The 18,430-nt window shown below is 37.9% G+C and overlaps 1 protein-coding gene across 10 annotated transcripts in view; it reads left to right on the top strand.

Annotated features, from left to right (window-relative positions):
- LOC139975840 (pleckstrin homology domain-containing family G member 5-like) overlaps positions 1–18,430 on the top strand; it is a 157,228-nt gene that overhangs the window by 100,474 nt on the left and 38,324 nt on the right. For 8 of the 10 annotated variants that reach the window (XM_071984067.1, XM_071984066.1, XM_071984070.1 and 5 more), the window contains 2 exons: positions 8,176–8,298; positions 14,520–14,611. In XM_071984067.1, the coding sequence (XP_071840168.1) occupies positions 8,176–8,298; positions 14,520–14,611 (215 nt within the window). Of the gene's footprint in view, positions 1–2,505; positions 2,774–8,175; positions 8,299–14,334; positions 14,389–14,519; positions 14,612–18,430 lie in introns of those variants that run through there. The other 2 variants (XM_071984076.1, XM_071984077.1) reach the window with 2 other exon arrangements.

Below are 18,430 nucleotides of genomic sequence, written 5' to 3'. Positions count from 1 at the left end.
ATGTTACAATTATTTACCTGCTCCTAATTTATAGCCAACTACATTATTTAAGGTGTCATCCTACTTAATCCACTCTCCAAAAACAAATACAAGTAAACATCATTAATTGAAGAAAAAGGCAGCGGCAGTCAGCATTAGGAAGTTTGTTGAATATCAAGTTAAGAGTGACCACTATTGGCATTCTTGCAGAATTGCTAGAAATGCCAAATTTTCTTCCATATAATGAGGATTTTGTTGAGAAGGTTGTGATTAAATTCAAAATTTCCAAAAGTGCTCAGTGTGGCAAATTTCACAGAAGGAAATGAAAAATAATTTGTTTCTTTGCTAACTAACAGTAATTTGTTTGAACAAGTTTGTACCCAGCTGGGAAATGGTATAGTGTTGGTTTAATCTTTTGTAAATGGTATCAGGGAAATGCCATACCATAGTATCAGAGTACAGTAGCATTTTGCCGATAGTTCTTGGAGAAGCACTGGCTGGGTGGGGACAGGTAGCTGGTCAAATTTGCACAAAAGTTGTTACCAGAGATGGAAAATTGTTGAGAAATGTCCACCCAGCTATACATTTACTGTATCTCAAAGTTGTGGGATTAGGCACTTGGCAAAAAGTGGAAATATACAGATAATTAGATACTTTGGCCTGTTCATGGTAGGGTATGGTATAGGGCATGCATGCATCACACAATGTAATATCTTCCAATTAAAAGTAACTGTAAAATGATGGGCTGTCTATTCATTCAAGAGAAAAGTCATGTATAACTGTTTAACAGCAGATCTAGTAAATTTGCATATAAGATTTGAGATGACATATCGGTGAAAAAAGATGTTCTCCTGTTGCTTTCCTGCACTTTTCCTGGAGGGGACCACTCAGGCAGATTGACTTAGACTCTATTTGACCCAATTTTGCACCACGTCTACTTCCATATTTACGAGTGACGAGCTTACCTGTCTCCTCACAACCTATGCACCTCATTCTACTGTGTCTAGTATATACCCTGGTAATCTTTTAACACTGTGCACCCTCAGTGACCGGCTCCTCCGGTCGTTGCCCTTCCTTCTCATTCTACCATCCAAAGTGTTTACACATACATTTTCGTAGTGGATTGAAAATCTTACGGAAATTGCCCGGAATACATTGGGTTTTTACCTTCTATACATCCTTTGGGATTTCAGTAAGTTTTGTGATTTATGTACTATGACATCCAAGTCACGAAAAAACAAAAAAACAGATCCTGTTTGATAACATATCGATGAAAAAAGATGTTGTCCTGTTGCATACCCGCACTTTTACTGGAGATGAACACTCACATGGATTGATAAAGACTCTATATGGAGTATCATGCAAACCTCTCTGTGACTAAATGAGCTGGTCTTTAATGTATGTTTGTACACGTTCCCAGGGTAAATTATAAGGCCATTTGTGGCATTTTCATTTGTGGAACATTTTCCAGCCTGGGTTAAAGATTGCGTTGCCTCTTGAAGAAAGTTACGTCAGTATGTGTGCTTTAAAATACACTTCAATTGCTAATGGTCTTCGTGTAGACATTTCAATATTTTGACCTTGTTTCCTCTGCGGTGAACGTCCTTGTGATACGGACGCCACAGAAGAGCGCACCAACTAATCCCTGCACGCACGGTTCTGTCATAGCAAAAAAACAAACAGGATAAGCTGTGGATTCTGCAGAACAAATCCGCCCATCCCCCTCCCCCCTTGCCCCACTCCAGTTTGTTGGTGAATGCATTATTCTACATAATGAGCTCATTCCATCGAGGTTCCAGGATCACTTTTTGCAATGGTTTGAAACTCTTTGGTTTTTGATATTTTTTGGGGGGTATCAGAAAGAAGCTAGGAATATAAAATGCTGTGCTTGGAAAAGCTAAATCATTCTTGGCCACATTACATCAGCCGTCCACATCCGTTTGTTCAGGAACCCAACCAATCCTAAAGCAATCAAAATAGGGGTGTCAGCCATGGGATTGCTTCCTGAATGGTCTCTCTCCTTGGTTTATCATTGCTGAGTAGGATGGCTTTCACCTGTACTTCCTGGTGGTAGTCAAGCTGGAACCCGTTTGTTGGTGACCCGAGCTTCCTGCCTTTCTTTAAAGGGCTCTCTCTCTCTCTCTCCCGTCATTAAAAGACAAATACAGAAAATCTCTGAAGTGAAAATTGCTAAAAAGCAAAAGTGGGACATTAATGTGTGACATTTCTGCAGGTAGAACAAAGAATCTATTAATATGGAATATATATATTTAATCAAGTAAAGATGGACTAACTTGCGATTTTACTCAAAATCGATTGATTAGAAGATTCGTAACTTTTCAAAAGGATCTAGAAAGCGATTAGACTTAAACCTGTTGTTTTTACACTGTAATTGCAGGTTTCTCTGTCAGAGGATGGGTACAAGATACCCCTTTAAAGATCCTGTTTTTGAAGGACCTTTTCCTTTTTCTTTATGTTTCTCGCCTGGTTGTGTGTATAATTGTCAGTGAGGTACTCTGCATTGTTTTGATGCCATTAACTCTATAGCGTTCTCTTTCTTTACGGTCTGTTGGAAGTTTTTAACTGGCTTGTGAATAAAAAAAGGAAAAACAAAAAAACACTTTAAATCAAAGTTTGGGAGGAATTTCCTTGCTCAGCTCGGAAGAGTGTTTTTCTTAAAGGGCATGTTCAGAGGAATACTTACAGGTCAGAGGTTGATATGCTCATGGAGAGGATTGATAAAGCCCGGTCCGCTGTTTTAAGGGAAGATCATTCCCAGCGATGTTCCGTTGAGGTAAGAATTTATAGTCCCCGTCTTCTCTACCGTAAGTTCTTGCCCGTGTAGACCGTGTAAGTTTATCAGGTTGATTGAAGTTGCATTTTGTGTTTATGGTCAACAAGTTTTGCCAAACCTACAAAGCTACGAGTCAGCCCAGCTGTCCTAGATTTTGATTACCAAATGGAGGGATGGATGGATACCTTACTAAATAATTGCTCAGTAATAATATTAATAACCCCATTATTTGGATTCTCACCATTTCATAATGGAGACATTCTTTATCATGAAAAACTAAACTGTCCAACCACATACAAAATCATATCAGTTCTTTGCTTCCCTCTTAATACTCAGGATCTAAAAGTGGACTATATTTATGGCAATTTAACAGCGATCATGTGAAAATTTAGTATCAAATAGTACCAGCAAAATGATCTAGAGCGACTCAAAAATGCTGCTTTAAAAAGCTGTGAAAGTCTATGACAAAGCAAAACCTAGGGTTAAACTGTCATTGCACTTTAATGTACTGTAATCAAAAAGATTAATGAAACATTATTCGTTGCTCCTGTGCCAAGGTCTGGAGGTAACTTTTAGTTTCATCTCGAGTGTGTGCGTGAAACTGACAACTCAGGTAGAAATCAAACATTGTTAAGCTGACTTAGTTAGCATTCAACTGCTGAATAGGTAGCTTTTTTGTTCCGGTTTGGCTCGGTTCGGTTTTGCAGTTGAAAGGTTGAACCATAGAACAATTAAAGTAGGAAGTTGATTTAGTTGATACAAATCCTGTTCATTAATTTCATTAATGAACAGGATTTGTTGATAATTTTAACTACTTATTTCATTGTAACGAGAGTACAATTATAATGTGCTATTGTAATGAAGAAACTGCATGCTTGCTAAAACGTAAATACAGCTCGATAAATGAAATAAATTGTGGATAGAGAAAGAGAGAGCTATATTTCACAGCCACTGTACATGTGTGTTGTAAAATGTGTACATGCGGATAGACACGTCTTGGTTATAGCTGTCTATGAAGGTGATACAGATATGGGGGAGGGGTGGGGGAGAGGGGGGTGGAAGTGAATTACCAGGCTGTAAAACACTTTAAAATGAACCAGACCATGTCAAATAAACACAACATTCCACTTTAACCAGTTTGTTACGCCAGGTCAGTAATTTCAGGAAAGCCTGTATTGTACCTAGTTTTACTCAATACAAACTTGCGGGTCATCAGAGACACCCTACCTAGAGTTTTTCAACAAATAAAGTTCAAGGGGCATATTGGGGTCATAAATCAAGAATGGAATTTACTTTGCTTCTCACTTACCTGTCTCCTCACAACCTTAGCACCACATTCTACCGGGCCTAGAATTATGTCCTGGTAACTTTTTAACACTGTGCGCCCTCTATTCTCGGTAGTTTTTTTTGCCCTGTCATTGTAACTCTAAAAAAGAATGAATGTATTAAATCACATGAAAATCACATCTTGGATCTTTATTTGTGGAAGGTTAATTGCGCCAATTCTTTTATGTCTAAAAATTGCTCAGATCTAAATTTAACTCGCAGAAATTCGGGGTGAAATCAAATGGATTGACTTGGACGTACGTAAGGGAGATCCTACAAAATAACTGCAACCTTGTAGCTGGTACGTCAGAGAGCTCATATAAGCCCACAAAGTGTGTATATAAAGTAGGCATATTTTCTACAACAAATAGAGTGTTCAAGACAAATGCAAATACACAGCACAAATACTGTATGTTTGCATGTAAATACAATAATGCAGATATTCATATTTTTATGCAAATATGGAGCACTCGTAACATGTATATTGTAAACAGAATACTGGTAAAGTTACAATGTTTACAAGTAACCACTACTCAAGAATATTTAAATGAAATTGTTACTACCTTTAACTTGCTAAAATTTTACGGAAGTGAATAAAAGGCTTAACAGGGTCTTAGTTAGTACGATGAGGTCAGTTGGAAGTCTGCACTTGAATCATTCAACTTTTGTACTTGATTACATTTTGGTAATATAGTCACTGCAAGGCTATACTGTAGACAGTTTGAATGGCAATTATCACACAAAATTCCTTGCAATCATTTCTTTTTTATCAAAGTGGTCTTCTAACAAGTGAATTCGTTCTTTCCATCGGTGAAATGACTCTTGGTTTTTAGCATTTTATTTCACATTAGTAGCCTATTTATGTGGTCAACATGTAATATCTTATTCAAACTTTCTCTGAATAATTGTCATAGTGATGTCATTCATACAGTGAACCACGAAACAGGATTTGAATTGTTGGCTTAGCTGGGATCGCACTGAGAGTATTCCACATGGTATCTACACGTAGCACAGCTTAAGAGTCATAGTTTTACACTGTAATAACAAATGTGAGTAATTAGAAGCACAATGCACGGTATCTGTCAGTGTTTGGTAATTGTTACTGGATGTAGTATTAATGTTTTGCTGTTGATATAGGGAAATGCATATAATCATAAGATATATATACTGCTGACTGACTGAATCCCTGAAGCCATTCAGTCAGTTTCTCTGTTAGCTGTCTACTCGCTCAATCAGTCAGTATGTCATGATGTCTCCCTATCAGTCATGTAGTACATATGTCAGTCATTCAATCTATCATCCAGTAGCTCATTATATGAGTGTAAGTTCAATTAGTCCATCTAACATTCAGTCAGTCCCTCAGTCATTCAATCTGTCAGTCAGTCATTCAATCTGTAAGTCAATCAGTCCCTCTTCGTTCAGTCAGTCAGTCCATCAGTCATTCAATCTGTCAGTCAGTCCCTCATTCGTTCAATCTGTCAGTCATTCAATCTGTCAGTCAGTCGTTCAGTCAGTCAGTCCATCAGTCATTCAATCTGTCAGTCAGTCCCTCATTCGTTCAATCTGTCAGTCCCTCAGTCATTCAATATGTCAGTCAGTCAGTTGTTCAGTCAGTCAGTTAGTCAGTTTCTCAGTCCTTCAGTCAGTCAGTTGTTCAATCAGTCAGTCCCTCAGTCTTTTTAGTCAGTCAGTCCCTCAGCCATGCAGTCAGTCATTCAGTCTGTCAGTCAGTTATTTCTTCACAGTCTGCCCACTGTCCACATACTTATGGTGAATGAGTCAAGAGCGGGTTGCTAATATTTTGTTGGTGGGTCGCAAGATTTCTCCATAAATGTCAGAAACCATATCTATACTTGGAGCTTACTAATAAAGATACTAGTTATTTGCTTAAGTTTTAACACTTCTCTCATATTGTAGTCCCAGCTACTCTAGCCTGCATGCGTTCTGAGCATGGGTTCTTAACACCGTGGCCCCAGTGGGTTGTGGCCCCAGTGGGTTGTGGCCCCAGTGGGTTGTGGCCCCAGTGGGTTGTGGCCCCAGTGGGTTGTGGCCCCAGTGGGTTGTGGCCCCAGTGGGTTGTGGCCCCAGTGGGTTGTGGATCAGTCCTCATGGCAGATCCTGGGTCATAGACCCAAAAGTTTCTGACAGCTGCTTCAACCCTGCTTGTAAAGCCAAAGAAAAATTATTTTTAGCGCCAAAATGTTATGTGATGTTTTGCTGTTAAAATTTAGGTAATTATTAAATTTCACCTTATGTCATTGTTCCTAATATAATTTTTAAATAAAGTTTTCTCTGTGATGGTTTAGTGGATTACTACCAAGTTTGATGCAAATTCAATATATTATGCAGCTATTAACTTGTGTATAGCCTTTGCATCAAGTGCAGAACTCATGTATATTAAATATTCATAGCAAAATACCTCGGCAAACCATCTCAAGTGTCCATTGTCATGTGACCGTAAGTCCATGGGACTCGATCAAAGGCTTCCCTGCTGGGTCCTCTCGTTTGGCTGATGTATGACTTTAATTTTCTGAAACAGGTTAAGATTGTTTTGTAAAATCTCTCTCCTGGTGCAAAGTACTTTTTTCACGATTTCCTGATTACATATTATTTTTAGTTTGATTGTAGCGTCGATATCTCGATGTCCCTGTGATGGATGCATGTGCCATTCTGTGCCCAATTAAAATATAAACACCCCTAGGATGCCATGCTTAAATTAGTTGGGGGAATTTCATCTGGTCCCTACAGTGCTTAGATTTATCGACAAAATCTCTTCGTGCAGTTTTTTTGTTTTTCAAAAAATTTGAATAGATATATTATTACTGTACTTCAGTTCTGCTAGGAACTGTCAGCACCTTCATACAGTGCTGAATAAGGTGTCGCAGCCTATTTAAGAAATTCATATAACCATGACCTTACTTTGGCATGGAATTTACCAAACTGAGACATAATGGTAGGTATTAAAAAAGAGTACAAAGCTGTCTGTTGTCATATTGCCACTGTTGTGTTCTATGTATGCACAGTGAGAAAAAAGAAAAAAGAAAAGAAGGAAAGGTATAGGCCTACATACTAACTGTACTCAACTGTGTAAGTCCGGGATGCACAACTCTGTGAGTTGTGTGTGTCATCATTGCAAATATATACATAGTGAAATGAAACACTTCTATGCACACTTTACAAGAGAAGAGAGGTACAGTAAGTTAGTAAGTCTCTCAAACTAAATACTCTCACGTCGGTTTCGTTAACTCATAAGCTGATTCGTAGGTTGATATGCGTGGGTTATAATGTAAAAAATATTTTGAATCGAGGGTAAAAACATGCAGTTCTCAGTGAATATATTTTCCCAGTGTTTATTTTGTGTAGTATGGCCGGTCTTTCTAAATAGCATAATCAAATTTGAAGTGATGACGTGAGCAGGAAGTTGTAGCGCTGGTACTATAGGTTTTAGGCTGTAAGTTGTAACATTTAGTTATTTTCCTGAATGTTTACAGTACTTGCATTTTTATGGTTGCAACAGGTCTCTTTCTCTGTCTCTCTCTCTATATATATCTATATATATCTATATATCTCTATATATATCTATATATATCTATATATCTCTATATATATCTATATATATCTATATATCTCTATATATCTATATAAACCTATATATATCTATATATATGCACATAAATAAAAGTGTTACTTCCACTGCCAAGTATTGCTGACATGGGTCCCAGGGGGGGGGGGAACAAAAATTTCATTATATTTTTGAAAACGGTGCTTCGTATTTGTCAATTATGAGTCATATCTTATTTCTCTGTTTTTCTCTAATAATATATGTATCTTAATTCTCTGCTTTTGTCTAATTAAATATTTGTATGCATATATATATAAATCTTTATATATATATATATATATATATATATATATATATATATATATTTATATAGTTTTATGTTTTCTTTCATTGTTAATTCATTACCTCTTTCATTATGCATGCTTTAGTCGTAGGTCCTGAAATCTGTCTTTGTCTTAAGAAGAGGGTAAAAACTTTATTCCATCTTCATATCTCTTCTCTTTCCTCAATCCAGTCAAACAGACACTCAGAAAGTCTCGAACCCCGCACCCATCAGCTCACACGCGCTGGGACGACAGCCAGCCCTGATATCTTATCAAGGTCCGCTGACTGGAGAGCAAAACCAAGAGGACTTCTGGTAAATAGCTCCTCCTTTGATTGTTATTCATAATCTTTCCTGTTCTGTTTCATTTGTATGTTTTAGTCTGTTGGTTCATGGTTTCCATGGTTTCACGGTTTCCATGGTTTCCTTGTCCATCTACTCTCAGTCTTGATTCTAAATAGTGGATGGACATGTGTTTCCCCCGAGCTGTAGGTTTCATCTCTCTCAGCAAAATGTCCGCAGAAAAAAACTGCTTTCCTTTCCAAATCTAACTAGAAATCACAGGAACACATCCGATTCCTGTCGTACATCTGTCAGGATTCCAGAAATGTTAAACAAAAAAGGTGTTTTTAATGACTGCCGGTGACCCAGTGAAAGCCTAACATACATGATTCCTATAATTTCTATCGAATTAAGTCAAGAGTGATTGGAAAGTTGCTAATCTTTCAATAGGGGTCATGGATTAATGACTTATTAATGTTATATAGTACCATACAAAGGATATTTAAATTATACACAGTTGCAGTAGAGGTAAACTAGAGCTGTGGTTTTTGTTCTCACTCAATGCACACATTAGTCCCTAATTAAGGATTAAATTTGAGGTACTACTTAAATTGTGAAACTAATTGTGAAACTAATGAGCAGGTGACAGTTTTGTGTGCAGTGAGCGAGGGGTAATATGCTCTGCTTTCGTAGAAGAGTCAAAACTCCATAATTTAATCATTCTCTGATATGCTTGATGGAGCTAAATATATCCTAGTTAACAGTCTCTCTTCAATAACGAACATGGGGATAGTAGTACGGACAGACGTTCTAATTAAGCGTAATTTCCTGTCCCTTTAACGAGGATAAAGAGTTTGACCCTGTCATGGGTTTGTGGACTGCCTTTCCGAAACTGAAATTAGGGCTCGTTAATTCATTAACATTTAGGAGCAGGTTTCCACATGTTAAATTACGGAAGTATTAAATACATCGAGAGCTGTTTATAGTGCCAGGTAGACCACGGTTTTAATTGTTACTTAAGTTTATACGTGATCTAGACTCGTGTGCGATCCTGACAGGAAAGTGTGTCCACACCTTTTTCAACAACTTGCATGCTTAAGCTGGAAATTTAGGAACCATTAGAGTAATTTGCTAAGTTAAGGTGACCAGATGTCCCCGATTTTCGGGGACAGTCCCCGATTACAGTGTGCTGTCCCCGATGAAGAAGTGTCCCCGAAAATGTCCCCGATTCGTCAAAATGTTCAGGAATTTCGAAAATATCCCACATTATTAGTAAAATAATTGTAAAAACAAAATTTAGTCAAGTGTGCAGTCGCAAAACGGAACTAACCAGTATTTCAGGTGGGCCAGTGTAAAGTAGAATATGCTAGATCGATCTAATCTAGCACTCTTTCATAAAGTAAGTAAATTTCATCTGAGAAAAAGCTACATTTTTGAAAATAAAATTGATTTAAAAAGTGCTTCTAAGTATCACCATTTTACATCTAAGCACCTTAGGCATTTGAAAATTTTCCAATGGGGAGGGGGACACTCCCTCCCCTTAGACCCCTCCCCCATATCAGTCACTCAATAAATGTCCCCGATTCCAGTCAGGCAAATATGGTCACTAGGAAAATTGTTGTAGGAAACGGTATTAATGTACATAGTTAGATACCTTCAGCGACTGGATAGGCTGGATTATACTCCAGTGGACATTGAAGACTAAAGCACCCGTAGGTATAGCTGTGTTTACAAGTTTAGTGGAAGAAAACCATTATGGACAGCAACGATGGGTACAGTATTAGATCCCTAGGGCCTTGTGGGCCAGAAGGTATTATCCCAGGCCTCTTGCTCATCTTGCTCTTATTGATCTGATTTTAAAAGAATGGAAGAGAGTGTGAGGTTCCTCCCCCACCCCCTGCCCTACCCCCTGCTTACACTTGAGAAATCTGTGTAGTCTTGAATGAATCCCCACTCTCTCGGTTTGGTTTGTCAGATCAGACCCTTTAGCAACGTGGATCTTGCGATAGACTAAGATCAAGCGAGGATCAGATCCATCCTGCACTCGGTTAAATAAATTGTAATGTAAAGTGGATCAGTGTTAACCATTTACTTCTGGTGTTTTCAGTTACGTGCATCATTCAACGCAGTTTACCTTGACCATAGGAGTGCACCTGTTTACTTGAACAGTATAAACCACTTCCTTCAGTGAGGATGAGTATGTGTGTGTGTGGGGGAGGGTTGATACCGAATTAGGAAGTCTAATGTAAGTGTGCAGAGGTTCAAAGGTCAATACACCAGCTCCTCTTAATGTCCAGTACAGAATGGAGGGTCTGATCCGTAGAGGTAGAGCGGCTTAAAATTTTCATGTCTTAAACTTGATCATTTTCATTTTATGTGCAATATAAATCAAACATATACAGCTCATTAACCAACAAGTGGCGAATGCTGAAAAAGATCACCGATGTCCGAGTAGTTGGTCAATATACTCCCCTTTAAAATCACAAGGTCGTGGTAAATGTCAGTTTAACATTTAAACACCACTCACCATAGGCGTAGGAGCCTCATTTGATTTGGGGGGGCTGTAACGGCTTGCCCGAAAAATATAACCAAATTTTTTTCGCGCGCTCGGCGCGCGTTCTACATGCTAATGTGCATATCACATAGGCATCCATCAGTTACTACATCACCTGCCAATAACATAAAATCATTTTTCGTGTTATTACCCTTCTATATTGGTTAGAATTAGTGGGGAAGTCCTTACAATAATAATGATAATAATATCAGTTTAACCATTGAAAAACACATTGCAAATTATTCTTCTTTTTTCAGTAGGTGCCAGTGGCGGAGCTAGGGGTATTGGTCAGGGGGAAGAGAATGGGTCTGTAGGGGTGCTTTTGACACTATCTAAGCGGAGCGCCACCACAGGTTGGCGCGGAGCGTACAGAAATTTTTGAGTAAAGATACTCCCTAGGTCGCCGGAAATGACCCTTTCCGGGCCTTGCTAATTTGCAGATAAATGAAGGATAAATAGGTGTCATCGCCATTTGTCAGAAAATTGCACCAACAAAATGTGAAAACTGTCAATAGGTATTTGAGAGCGCAATAAAAAAGTCGATAATCGCGAATAAGTAAAAAGTGGTAAAAAGCTGAAAAGGGCGCCAGCAGTCCATTTGAATCCGTCAGGGGTTATCGCCCCTTTGACTGTATGAACGCTCTGCCACTGGTAGGTGCCCGAAAAATTCTCAGCATATTGCCCAAATTTTCACCAACAAAACTGAAAAAAAAAAAGCAAATTATTATTCTTTCAGTAGGTGCCCGAAAAAATTCTCAGCATATTGCCCGAATTTTCACCAAAATATTTGAAAAACACATTGCAAATTATTATTCTTTCAGTAGGTGCTCGAAAACTTCTCAGCATAGTCCTATTGCCCGAATTTTCACCAAAAAATTGAAAAACACATTGCAAATTATTATTCTTTCAGTAGATGCCCGAATAATTCTCAGCATATTGCCGAATTTTTACCAAAAAACCCCCAGAAAAACACATTGCATATTATTATTCTTCCAGTAGGTGCCCGAAAAATTCTCAGCATATTGCCCGAATTTTCACCCCAAAAAATTGTTGGGGGGCTGCAGCCCCCCCAGCCCCCCCGCCTCCTACGCCTATGCCACTCACATGGTCCCGTATTCCTTTATTCCAAGAAAGTTATAAAGGAAGTTGCATAAATTTGTGGTTAGCACACTGTTTGTGTGGACTAAGACTAAGAAGAAGAAAAATGACAAATAAATAAATAAAGACTGGGGAATTTGCCTGCAGTGATTGGTTCACTTCCACAATAACTATGTGTCCTTAGGGCTGCACGTTTGTACGATTATTCGTGGCAGGATCTTAGCAAAATACATAGATCAGACAGAACGTTATCCTTCAATCTGAGAAATCACCAAAGATTTCATTTCATCTAGGAAGAATCAGGAAGCCCTAGCCAGCAAATAGTGAAAGCTTAGAAAGCACCTTGACCCACACCCTCCTCCTCACCAACCCTTCCTCCTCCCCATTCCTGCCCCACTCCTCTCTTCCTCCCAACCTCTTCCACAATCCCCTCCTTCTCCCCACCACCTCTTTCCCACTCCCTCTTCTTCCCCACCCCTTCCCCAATCCGCTCTTCCTCCCCATCCCTTCCCCAATCCGCTCTTCCTCCCCATCCCTTCCCCAATCCGCTCTTCCTCCCCATCCCTTCCCCAATCCCCTCTTCCTCCCCACCTTTTTCCCAATCCGCTCTTCCTCCCCACCTCTTCCCCACTCCCCTCTTCCTCCTCACCTAGCTCTTCCCCACTCCTCTCTTCCTCATTCCCCTCTTCCTCACTCCCCTCTTCCCCCTTTGATGTGATATTTCCCTGATAAAGATATTCTCTTGCTGTTGTTGTTGAATGTGATACATGAATCCAATAGGATCTCTCCAGTCATGCTAAAGATCGACAGAGGGCGCTATTGTTTTGGTCCTATGGACGTAAGGATACCAAGGAGTTGATCACCCATTGATATATACCAATTTCATATTCTACAATATATTAACGTCTCTTGCCATATATAGGACGATAAGTCTACCCTTTCACAAGAGTTTAAAGTTTGGAAACCTTTTGTCATTTATTCAAGGAAAGTAGGATGCTTGAGTTACTGTATTGTTGTGAAAGGCACAAGAAGTTACACTGGTGTATAGGATTTCTATGGGCTGTGCACTTTGGCTCACACCTTGGGTATGGTTCTGCCTACTGTAGTCTGTATAGACCACAGAATGGCACCGCAGTGTTTGCAAGAAATTAAAACTTGCTCAATCTTCGTCAACGTTCTGTGTAAAAGCTGTATGTATGCATTAAACAAGGATGTAATTGACATAGGAAACTAAAATTATATGTGATATGATTGTCTTGATTTTTTAACAATCACCTGTTTGGACTCTGCGTTGAGTGTTGAGTGTGTACACACTTATAACGATTAACGTGAGGAATTTAACCTCGTTATAAACCATAGGGAGATCTGTTGATTTATATCTTCCTGAATCCAAAAGTCAATTGGTTTTATAGCGTCGATAATTAAAGCAGTCATTGCTCTATGCAGACGGTTTCTGGTTTTCAGGCGTAACAAACTTGTAACAGACTGCGAACCGTTATCACCATTCGTAAATTTTATTCTTTGGAAATCACAGCTTTGATTTGTAAAGGTGAGGAGGCTTTATCTATATGTGTGATCACGTTGTGCTTTCAAGTTTAAACATTTTTTTCTTGTTTAATTTAAAAAAAATTTAACTTTTCTGTTTCTGAATTTTTATAACTCAATTTTGTATTCTGACCTTAATACCTGACATGGCATTGTGGAATTACCATTTTTCAATTTGCTGTATTCTGTTTCTCTATGTGTGTTGACAGTAGTTGTCTCTGTGTGTGTGTGTGTGTCCACTCAAACAGGTCCATGTGTCATGTTTGGTTAATTTTCTCAGGGCTTAAATGTACCAAAATTGTGATCAATTGACTAGGCAAATTACCTTGCTGATTTTTACATATTTTGGGGTGAGCAGTAGAAAAAAAAAAGTTTTAATTCAATCAAGCCAGTCTGCATAGTGAGATAGTTAACTGTAATATAAATTTCATCGATATTGCCCCAAATATGCTAAATTTCCATTTGTGAGTTAATGAATGGTCACTCATTCATCAAGTATTCATGAGCTTGAAGTTTTATACCAATACCATTTTAGCATTTCTCCTCACCTGAGAAATGTTGAGTAAAATCAAAAGTATGCGCAAAATATGCGAAAAAATATGCGAATATAAACTTGACTAGTACTTTTGAAAAGTTTTGGCAAACTTTAGCATCATGTTGCGACTATACTGACAGTCCCCATTCGTCACCATGGTTACATATAATTTAGCAGCGAAATGTAACTTCTCTTTCCTTTGACGTACATGAATAGATGTTTCCTTTATATGTTTAACCTGTGGCTTAGTACATTGGCAGTTGCAGTGAGTACACAGTACTATCCCATCTCTGGTCGTCTTCGATGGGGCGTAACCTCAGTGACTGTCGTTAAAGCTGAACGGATCACATCCATGTATTTAGGTTGTCATTTTTTACAAAGATCTTACCAGGTTATTGTCATATATACCTAATGTCAGATGTGATTTCCATCACGGGACTGTTACCGATAGATCTTGGCTAATTCACCTTAACCAACCTTTTTTTTTTCTCCACTTTTTTTTTTTTGATCGTTTCCTTTCAGGATATACGAGAGGAATATTTTACCTTGAATATCGAACTGGTCGGCTGTAAGGAAACAGTTCGGTGCCGAGTTGAACAGGGAGCCTCCCTACGGTGAGTTAAACGTAGACTTTGCTCTAGTTGCTTTTGGTTTATCTGGCTAGTGGGAACGGTACTAAATAACTATCATATGCTGTTTGTCCTGGTGTCATGCATGGGTATAGTTCTCAAAGTCCTTTGTCTTGAGAATATTAAATGTTAATTAAATGTTATAAATGAATCTTTAGCAGTAACAAAAGAGTCTCTTGATAATCTTGCAATGGGTGAACATAACCATTCACAATGCATAGTTCAAAAAACATATCGACGGCCGTGTGCAGTGCAGCACACTAACATGTACACAGCAGCAAATTGTGTGCAATTTGAATAGTTTCACTACAGCTCCAGCTACAGTTAATGAATACAGTTACAGTAGTAATGGATGGGGGGGGGTAGGGGGTGTGGAAGGGGTAGGATTGACTCAAGTTTTGATATATGTATTCATGACAACATCTTGTTGTCATATTTTTGTTCTTCATGTAAGCAGGAAACATAGGGCGAGCAATTTGTAAAACTCGGCAGTTAAATACTGTAGTTTGCCCGCCATAAACACTTATGTAACTAAACATCGTAATCATGGCAGATTTTAGAGAAAACAATGTTACGATGGAAGCTGAAGTGATACTTAGCGGTTGACTCCTAGTTTGCATCAGGATTATATCGATGGAACAATCCATAAAGCCATTCCCCATTTAGCTCTTTTGTTTTTGATTTGAAAAGAAAGTTATTAAGTAGGAAGTAAGTTTTTAAAAAAAATTCTGTTTTACATCAAAGAAGAACATATGTCACACTGGTGCGATTTAATATAATATTAAATCAGTATTAATTAGATTCAAAAGCTCTCTAAAGTTAGAACAGAGATTATTTTATACAAATGAGTAGACCTGACTATACTTGAACATTAATTACCTAATTAACTAGTTAAGTTAATGAAGCCACAGCTTGGAGCTTCTTAAATGTCTTAAGTGTCGCTTTTTGTCAGCGTTTTTTGCTTGATCTTTTTGGTAATTAAAATTTGCTTAATTGGTATAATTGAAATATCACAACGATGTGGGTCATCCACTCGATTTGTCAACTTTCATTTTTATTAATTAATTAACGAATTAATAGTCGAAACACATGAAACTTTCCTAGTGGCTTGAAACTAATGCGATAAAATGTGTCTAGGTGACAAAATATTTAGGATGGAATCATATTAATTAATTATACTCGCCGATCAACTTTCATTTAGTGAAAAATATCTTGGCGGGTGAAGGAGGGGGGGGGGGGCATTGTCTTAGTTTGATATTTTGATCAAGTTATAGTAGGAAGGTTTAAGTTGTTAAAATTAATTGCAGGCCTTCTAAACTTAAAGTAAGTCTGCTCTACGGAAGCTAGGTTAATTTCAACTTTAAGATGCCATCCCTTTGAAGCAGTTTGATCGTAATTTACGCGCTTGGAGCAGCCTTTGGAAATAACCAAGTAGAATTGGATCCCAAATGGTGAGCAATCTACCCAAAATATGTATTTCCTACTTCTAGGTAAAACTTTGTGGGTCGTTCATGTTTAGTGGTCGCTTTGATTCATACAGTCGATCATCGTCCATTGGGCATTTTACAAGTAACATCGTATTGCTGAAAGCACTTTGACTGTTACTGTCAGCCTGAACTAGTACAGTATTCATTGGAGACTGTGGATCAGTGATGTGTCATACAACACCTATGGCAGTGTGGTAATGGTAATGGAGATTCAAAGCCTTCAATTGTATAGAGGTGCGATGGTGGTGATATACCTACTGTAGTAATTTTAAGTTCAGAAGGAAATCCAAAACAGGATTTAACTTACACCACAAGAAGCTTACATTTCCTATTTTCTGCCAATCAGCCAACCACAATTTTTGTCAGCAAGCAATTAGCACACACTATTTAACCCAAACCGTACAGAAGTACAGGATTCACTTGTAACTATATTTGACAGGTTTTAGTGTATCAGTGTTGTCTTTGGTTGACTCTATCAGATACTCAGGTAAATGGAACATGGTGGAATTAAGCAACAGCCAGTTTGCATCATAACCTGTCTTTCAGTGTGAGATGTCGTTCTCAGAACCCTAAGTTATGCTTTTCTTGTGCCTATGAGATCTATATATTAGTATAGGGATGCAGTATTGTCAGTGTACATATGTACATGTATGTATATATCTGATGTGTTTCAGGGAGGCTCAATTCAAGGTTTATGAAGAAGGAAGTAGGAAAGGACAACCTGAGAAAGCCAATAACTGCATCTCCTAATGTATACAGTGTATCTTGTATAATCTTAACTAGTTGAAACTAAAGAAGGCTCACCTTGTTAATAGTGAAACTTGTCCTTGTAATTCTCAGATGATGCCTGTCTGTCATTCACTTTACATTGAGCTCAAAGTTAAGCTGTGGGGGAAGGGGGAAGAGGGGGGGAAGGGGGAAGGGGTGAAGGGGGGTTGGATACAGTAAGTGTCGTACTCTTTGAATGTGCAATTTTTTCTTCTTTTTTCCGTTTGTTTTATAAAATCTAGAACATCCTGGTAATGAGAGAGATAGCAATTGTCTTTGTTAATAGAGCATCACGGCTTAAATCAATACTGATATTTTGTTTGTAGAGGTCTTGCAGTTGTCCGTCAACATACAGGCTGCATGACTCTCCCCATTGTAAAGATAAATATCCAAACCGTGCAACATTCAATTCACGCAGGATATCTAGTGTGTTAAAAGTGGAAGAGTATGACTCAAGGGTGCAAATTGTGTTCAAAAATGGCTTGGAACACCTGTAGAATACAGTGCCATTAGTTTCTTTTAAATTCTCCCCTACCAGTTTCAACAGTTATCTCAAAAACAGCCCTTTATTTTTCAAAAATACTCTTTTAAACTTTAAAAATCTTTAGTTTTATTTTCAGTTAAAACATTTTTTTTGAAAAGATTGAGTTTACAGTAGAAATATTTAATTCAGTCATGCTCACCATTGGCCATTAAGTTTTTGTGGACATCCAGGCATGATTCATGCACGTGATACAAAACAGACTCACAAACAACAGTTAATGTAAGTCAGATATTATAAATGAGGGCCACAGATGATGTAAAAATAGGCATAGATGGTGAGTATGTTACAAATGAACTTCATTTTGTACCTTTAAGAACCTTAAATATTTTCATGTTTGAAGCCTTTAAAGACCTTTTTTTCTTCATTTACAACCTTTATTTTGTTGAAGAGCTGCTGGGAGGTCTGGTATTTGGAAAGTTACAACAGCCGTTAGTTGATCAAGTGCTTTATGGAATAACATAACATAAAATTAGTTTATAGTTTATGATCAGCATTACAATATGAAGCTATATAACTAACATATTACATAATTAAACCTTAGCTGTAAAATGACATGAAATTCACATCATAAAAAACCTTGTCTAAAGTACTTTCATAAAAAAATTAAAAAGAAAACCCATAGGTTATAACATTAAGATTATGACATTTGCAGGAAATTTCGATATTCGGCCATTAGAAACGTTGAAAAATAATTGCAGGGACGTTAAGGGTAAAAGTGGACCACAACAACAGTAATCTACAAATATTACTGCTATATATATTGTGAACTGGTTTGTTATCAATGCATGCTTGCTTTGATACCCTGTTGGCTGGCCATTCTGAAACAAACCAAAGCTGTTTAATTGTTTTGGCAGCTGAAGTGAAGTGTTTGAAGCAAATATCATACTTAGCTTTCTCCAAACACTGGTATAGGGTTTTATATTTTGTTGTAAAAGTAACTGTAGACATACCTAGTAGTTTTTCATTAATTATTGTGCCACATTAATGCTGCTGGGATGTATGCAA

This window comes from Apostichopus japonicus, chromosome 11 (assembly GCF_037975245.1).
Source record: "Apostichopus japonicus isolate 1M-3 chromosome 11, ASM3797524v1, whole genome shotgun sequence".
NCBI classification, from domain to species: Eukaryota; Metazoa; Echinodermata; class Holothuroidea; order Aspidochirotida; family Stichopodidae; genus Apostichopus; species Apostichopus japonicus.
The sequence above is the reverse complement of the archived record's forward strand: the minus strand, read 5'-3'. Positions and strand labels throughout refer to the sequence as shown.